This window comes from Emydura macquarii, unplaced genomic scaffold (genome assembly GCF_026122565.2).
Source record: "Emydura macquarii macquarii isolate MOO-44397 ecotype Brisbane River unplaced genomic scaffold, CSIRO-AGI_Emac_v2 contig_1146, whole genome shotgun sequence".
NCBI lineage: Eukaryota > Metazoa > Chordata > Testudines > Chelidae > Emydura > Emydura macquarii.
The window spans coordinates 6,823,968-6,831,475 of NW_027131283.1; the positions used below are offsets into that span (position 1 = coordinate 6,823,968).

General features: G+C 37.6%; 1 protein-coding gene across 6 annotated transcripts in view; it reads left to right on the forward strand.

Moving 5' to 3' along the window:
• The window catches only part of CEP57L1 (centrosomal protein 57 like 1), a 30,573-nt gene extending 23,654 nt beyond the window's left edge, over nucleotides 1-6,919 (forward strand). For 5 of the 6 annotated variants that reach the window (XM_067546768.1, XM_067546767.1, XM_067546764.1 and 2 more), the window contains exons 5-11: nucleotides 565-681; nucleotides 991-1,068; nucleotides 1,893-1,988; nucleotides 2,938-3,015; nucleotides 3,133-3,359; nucleotides 4,947-5,091; nucleotides 6,450-6,919. In XM_067546768.1, the coding sequence (XP_067402869.1) occupies nucleotides 565-681; nucleotides 991-1,068; nucleotides 1,893-1,988; nucleotides 2,938-3,015; nucleotides 3,133-3,359; nucleotides 4,947-5,091; nucleotides 6,450-6,677 (969 nt within the window). In that variant the 3' untranslated portion in view covers nucleotides 6,678-6,919. The remainder of the gene's footprint in view (nucleotides 1-564; nucleotides 682-990; nucleotides 1,069-1,892; nucleotides 1,989-2,937; nucleotides 3,016-3,132; nucleotides 3,360-4,946; nucleotides 5,092-6,449) is intronic. The other variant, XM_067546769.1, reaches the window with a different exon arrangement.
• The last annotated feature ends 589 nt before the right edge of the window (nucleotides 6,920-7,508 follow it).

Genomic DNA, 7,508 nt, shown 5'->3' on the forward strand with positions numbered 1-7,508 from the left:
AGCATGGTATTTCTCTCCATAGAGAAGCTATGGTACAGTTTGATACATTTAAGATTTTTACTATATTTACTATATTCTTTCACATATAGTGCCTCACCTCCACCAGCATGACCTTCTCTGTCATTCCTATATATTTTGTACCCTGGTATTACCATGTCCTATTGATTATCAGTGTTCCACCAAGTTTCTCTGATGCCTATTATATCGATATCCTCATTTAATACCAGGCACTCAAGTTCCCCATCTTAGTATTGAGACTTCTAGCATTTGTATACAACACTTATAAAATGGGTCACTTTTTAGTTGTCTACAATTATGTGCTGTAATTGAATTGGAACCCTTTTTCATTTGACTGTTTCTCTACAGTTCCTACCTGTACTTTATGAACTTCTGACAGTTCGGGAAACTAAAGATTGCTTTGTCTGTTTGGCATTTTTCCTGGCACTGAATTTAATACTTAAAATTGTAAACCATTTAAACAAAGTTCACTGTGGTGAGAGATTTCTTGGTGTGTCAAACTATTTCAATCAGCTGCCAAACTCAAGTTTTGCTTACTCTTTCCAGACCCAGCTTCAAAAGGAAAAAGATCAGAATCAGATGGAGCTCCATGCAAAACTTGAAAAGCTTGAAGTCCTAGAAAAAGAGTGTTTCAGACTTAGCACTACACAGAGAACTGCAGAAGTAAGCAAGCCTGACATGATAATATGCATTTACGGTTCACTTCAAATTTCTTTGTGCCAAGATTGCCAGTTTTGCTAAAACATACAGACAATTTATCAGCTGTACACTCCTCTGCAGGAGCTAACATCTCAACATTCTCTTTGCCTTCTACCTCAGACTTCATTTCCTATAAACCTGAGAAATTTAAGCCTGCCTTTCAAGATTTCTTCAATCTTGTTTTAATCAAAATGACTAAATTGCAAGATACTTGGCAATTTTGAGACTGGGCCAGTCTTAAATATGACTAACCATTCTTGTGTTCTATTTCAGGACAAGATCAAACAGTTGGAGGAAAAACTTCATGAAGAAGAGCATCAGCGTAAGCTAATACAAGACAAAGCTGCTCAGGTAGGATAGCTAAATTACTTGATTTATCACTGAGGAAATAGATTCTCTGTTCAAGACTTTTTTTTTTAACCTGTTTTATTAGCTGGGAAGAATTCTATAACACTAACTTGACAACTCAAAATGATAAGTTTTTTGCATAGTGAGGTTTATATTTTTATGTATATTTGGCTTTTAGAAGCATCTGTTCTATAGGTAAGGCTGAGTTGTGTTTTGCACTTAAAGCAGGGATTCAATCTTTTTTTCTTTCATGCATGAAGAATACAGCACATTCTTCTCAAAATTGGAGTACATGCTCATTGAATAAACAATGAATTTCTTGAGAATTAATAATAAATTAGTTTAAGATAAAATTAATTATAAAATGGGTCCTTTAAGCAATTCAGCACCGTAAGTTGGATCACTCAATAGTTGCCCTATTCTGTTCATTCATTCTGAAGCGTCTGGGTCCAGTCACTGTCAGAAGACAGTATAGTGGGCTAGATGGACCATTGATGACCCAATATGTCCATTTTTACATTGTCCAAACCTCTTCCCACTTTAAATGATCATATCCCTAGCTCACTGCAGCATTAGTTATAGTGGTCAAGAGATACAGTTGCTATACTTAAGTATGGAAATAGTGATCTCCAAGGTAGTGCTGCAAGGTATATTTGATCCCATGACATCCTGTATCATATTCAGTCTCCATATCCCCTGTTACAAAGCTCATGCCTCCCAGGGAGTTCAATTAGTAATGCACCTAATTAATTCTCTCTTTCATGTGTGGCTGAAGAGTCAGTCTGTTTAAAAACTTGATATTAAATACTTTTTTCTCATTACTATAGCTTCAAACTGGATTAGAGATAAATAGAATTTTAATGTCTTCAGTGTCACCTCAAAGTGAACCAAAAAAGAAAAATAGGAAAAAGAAAACTGCAAAGGTAACATACAAGTTTGTCATTTGCACAGTGTTAATGTGTCTAACATGTCTCTCATTTTTGTAGCATCTCATTCACATAGTGATAGGGATAATGCTATTGGAAAAGTAGTGGTGGGTGGGGTTCTTTTGGCTCTCTGTACTCTGTCATTTACTCTGGAAATATAACATGCAGTTTTTCCCTCTCTTTAGATAACTAAAATATGTTTATTTTAAAACTAGGCATTACCACACTAGACAACTTGCCCACTGCAACAGAACCTTAAACTATGCATGGCAATTTCACTGGCATGTTTATGATCACTTAGCTGATTTTCAATTTACTTTCAAAGATCACTTGAACTAGGATTATTTATTTATTTATTTATTTGAGACACTAGTAAGTGTCGTACTGAAGTCATGCTGAACTTTACCCACTGCGTTCTTTTCATCCACAGGCATTGCAGGTCTGTAAAGTGACGATTTGTAAAACTCAGTCTGTTAAATGCCACAGAGGCAGTGCTAAATTTCTTTAATCCTAATCTACTACTGAATTGTCAGATTAACTGTGTATTAGATCTCAGTCTTATTGGGAATTCTTCTGTGTTTGTTTGAGAGAAGTAGGAAAGCTTTGATACCCATTAAAGGAGATGACTTGAGACTGCCTATTACACTGACTGTTATGGAACACTGATTTTGTATGGGATGATTTGTTGCTGAAGTGCAGCTCAGACTTGTTCTCATGGGGAAGGGGGGAGACTTGTTGAGCGTGACCCTAGTATTTTCTTTATTTGTATTGTGGTCACACCAAGGAGCCTCAGTCATGGAGCAGGATCCTGTTGTATTAGGCATTGCACAAACAGAACAAAAACAGCCTCTGCTTCAAAGAGTTTACAGTCTAATTTGTAAGAATAATTTTAAGGTTGCACTGTTAGGCAAACATGTCTTCTCTTCCCCTGTCTACTGTCTGTCAGAAAAAATCTATTCTGAAGAAAGTACATCCTCCACAATTTTACCTAAAGGCTGGGATGCTGCCTTTTGTGGCAGGGAAGGTGAGCCTGATTAGATTCTCATTTAAACTTGTGTCCACATTCATTTTAAATGAACATTTTCCATTAATTAACTTCTGTAAGCAGTTATAACTAAGGTTCCTTTTCTCCTCTCTCAAGTCTGCCAGCTCCAGCCATTCTGTTAGTGCGAATGTACAAAGTGTCTTGCATATGATGAAACACCGTAATCCATGTGTCTTGTCACGGTGTCCAGAAGCAACTGAACACAGGATTTCTAGACGAACTATTGCTTGCAAATCTGTATCCTCTTGTTCCACATCTTCTGTCACTGAAAATCTATCTGACCTCTTGCTGGCGATTCAGGATGAGCTGGGCCAAATGAGCTTGTAAGTATATATCTGTGTATTATCTTCCAAAGGATAAAAAGACTGTAATGCTCTGAGCAAAAATGGCTGCAAGCTGCAGCCCTGTGAGGGCTATGTGGATGTTGTACTAGAGCATGTTAAGGTTAAAAATATTTGAGGGTGGGGTTTGGGTGGATCTTGTAGATAGAATTTTCTCTCATTGGGAAGTTTTTGTAGCCCTGCATTTAAACAGCCTCATGAACAGATAGTGTAGGTTCTTTTGGGGCTTTTTTTTTTTTTTTTTTTTAAAAGCCCTTCACTTTTATTACTGCAGCAGACTATCTAAAAAATCAGGATAGAATCTCTCTATCCTCAAACCTACAAATGGTAAATTTCCTTTTGGAGAAGCCTTTTATCTGATACCTAGACGGGTAGGCCATATTTCTCTAAGGGTGTTGCCAGCTCTGACCTTATTGTGACTGACAAGAGGCCTGAGATGAAAGGGCCATCATTCGTCCAGAAATGACAACTGCCTGAGTTGGAGACTAGCTGTCTTGCTGGTGCTCATCTAGTCCTTGTAAATAGTGTATGTATTTTTAATCCACACATGCATTTTTAAATTTCTATCTTACATGTCCTACTGAAATAGAGTTGTTGGTCCTCATTTTAGGACATGTGGCATTGACTTAATCTAAAATGTTTGCTGAATCTCTTCTTCACAAAGCTCTAGCTATAACTCCCTTTATAATTTTGTGCCAATCAGACAAAATATTTATTTTAGAATAGTAATTTAAGATGGAAGAATTCATGAAGAGGAGAAATAGTTTATTCATTTTCAGTTGTGCTCACTTTGTGCAAGGCATTATATTGTGTAAAAGAAGGCATGGCCCTTTGCCACAATGAGATTGTTGATCTATGACTTCTAACTGGGAAATGTTTTTATCCTTTTGTAACTAGTGCATAGTTTTACTTCATGCATTAGGTAGTTCTAAACTACATTTTCACTCATTAGTTTGTAGAGTAAAATGTTTGGAACAGTGATTGCCAGTAGCAACAAACCATTCAGTTAATTTTGCCCAGTAGACTTCTTAATTTTACTTGATCAATTTGCTAAAAGAACTATAACTTTCATTAGTGGTTGTAAAACAAGTTTGTCTGATTTGCGTTATGCTTTCTTACTCTGAGGCAACTTAGATAGGACTTGGAATTGGCTAGGATACATTTTTAATGTATATTGCCTGCTATTTAATAAGATCTTTAATTTTTCACATTTCAAATTCCCATTGTGCATCATTCTGCAGTACCAGCACACTCTGGTGCTTATTTCTTCAGTCTTACTAGGGAAATGGTTGTGATGTAACAAAATGAGTATATTAGCTGCAGAGTGTGAGGAAAATAAAAAATGGGACTTATTTTTCTCCCCAGTGTGAAAGCTTGAGTAGTAGTAGTATTTATTTATTTAGTAAAAAAGTGTTGTTTGTGTGTCATGAGGATTAACTTGCTTTCTTTCTCTAGTGAGGGGAGATCTCCTGGAGTTGAAACTTGTGCAATGTAACAAAAGTGTATGTAAGAAGAATGTTATGGGAATATACCACCAATACTATTACCTGATATCTTTGTTTCTAACAGTGAGCATCAAGAACTCTTGAAGCAGATACAAGAAACTCAAAACTGTGACGTTCGTGAAGACCTAGAACGTGAATTGGATTGTCTTGTAAAGCAAATGGAAATTAAAGGAGAACAGATATCTAAGTTGAAAAAACACCAAGCCAGTGTAAGGAAATAATTTTTAAACAGTTTAATTAGGAGCAAACTATTGGAATAGGATGAAAATAATTTTTCATCCTGTTGCTAGAGAAGAGACCGTGCTTATATTTTTAGAATGTCCAGTCCTGTTGGGATTCCAAGACAAATAGGTTCAAACAAGAAACTTATTAGAAGCATGTCTTAGATTCAAACACTCATCCTTGTCCCTATTTAGCAAGCAGTGGTGGCTTGAATGCATTTTAGAGTTCTTTATCTTTAGAAATAGAGTTCAAACCTAAATCCAAATAATGAACACTTCAAATGTCCATTATTTTTGCTTATAATACCCTATCTTTGCGTACTGGAGTGTCCTTCAGTGCAGGTTACATGGTATGTGCAAGTCAAGACACACATTGGTTGACGTTCAAAAGAATTTATAGTAATATCAACCTTAGAATTTATATTTATTTTTACAAAGAGCTTAGTGAGGTGCTGAGGCCTTAAGTAAATATTTAGATACTATGGCTGTTACTAAACATCTGGAAAGAAGCTAAAGTGGAAAACATTGCCATAAGTAGGATACTATGACTGAGGAGGGCTGGTCTACACTGAAAAGTTACATCTACATAGGTACATCTCTCAGGTGTGTGAAAAATCCACACCACTGAGGCTATGTCTTCACTGACGGTGGCAAATTCACCGCCATCAGATCGACTTCTCTGGATCAACTGAGCGGTCAGTGAAGACCCGCTCAGTCGATCCAGAAATCGACATATTAAGACCACCTCCTCAAGTAGCGTAGTGCAGTGAAGACGGTGCGCAGAAGAGAAGCAGAGAAGTCAACGGGAGTTATGCAAGTTTTTTGCGTAGCTTGTGTAACTCCAGTCAGCTGCCACCAAATCTTGGAGGTAAGTGAAGACAAGCCCTGAGAGATCTAGTTAAGTCAACTTAAGCCCCAGTGTAAACAGCACTAGGACAATGAAAGAATTCTTCTGCCTCTCAGGGAGGTGGATTACCTACAGCAACTGGAGAACCCCTCCTATCACATTAGTAAGTCTCTCTACACTGAAGCACTACAACCGTGCCTTTGCAGCTGTGCCTGTGTAGCATTTTAAGAGTCAACATAGCCTTAGATGACAGAGGTTCTGTCTCTTTCATGTAAACATTTACATTTCAAATTTTACAAAAAGCCTTGATCTTTTTATATAATCTTATGCACATTTTCAAAGTAAAGTTTGTTTGCTACTTCTGTAGAAATAAACCTGGTAAGCTAAACTGTTTGTTTATAGTTGGTGTTTGTGAATATGTCTCTTAAGTGGTGCCTGGGTCTCTAGCCAATATCCTTTCTGAGCATTAAAACTTTTATGCATAATCTTCCTTTTTTAGGTCCACAAATTAAAGCAAAAAGCTCAGAAATTGAAGAGGAGACAGTCAGCTCATGTCCTACCAAAATCTGATGATCTAAAAGGAACAAGAGAGATTCCAGTTGCTCCAAGCGGAAGTGCATCAAAAACCTGTCCTGTGCAGAAAAGCAAAAGCTCTCTTCAGCTGTTAAAAAATGTGCAGAAACTTCAATCAACACTGAAAAAAGATGATATCATGTGGGAACAATAGTTTTAAATTTTATCATATAGGTAGTGCCACTTACTGACATGCCAAAAAAATTTGTCTGACACTGCATGGGTTTGGATTTAACAAATATTAGATTTTAATTCAATGTTTTAACATTTTATTAAAGCAATGTCTAAATATTTGCTAACCTAATAGTAAATTTCAGTTGAAACTTAGGTTGGGGTTGAATAAACTCACTTTCCCTGTAGTTATCCAGATTTTTAATAAAATGTATTTTAACTGTTTCATGGAACGTCCCAGTTTCTTTAAACTTACAATATGAAATATATAAGAAATGCAATCTGTTTCTTTTACCCACTTTTTTGAGGACTGAAGATTTGGGTCCTTACAACTACTGCTCACAAGTACGTACATGTCTCTTGTGGGCATGCATTTGCTAATTTTTTAATATAAAATTATCTAGGACTTACACCCCGTCACAAGGCACTACAGTTTACCTGCCCCTCCCACCAGAGTGGGAGCCCTCAGTTTCTTCAGGGGCCAGAAAGATACACGCCCTCCCACCCCTGTCATGCACACTGCACACTCCTTGGCAGGAAGCTGGAGTTTAAAAGCCCAGCAAGCAGAGGCCTCAGAATGGGGTGGGACAATAGAGGAGAGAGACTCACTCCCAGAGCCTGCAAGAAGGGCCGCAGCCCCTGCCATGCCCAGAGGGGCCTCAGGACTGCTGACTACTCTGCACTGCTGTTTTACTATGCCCTGCCACGCCCAGAGGGGCCTTAGGACTGTTGTATTGCTCTGTTGTATAGACTGTTGAGCCCTGCCACACCTGGAGAGGCTTCAGGACCGTCTTACTGCCCAGCGCTACTGTTT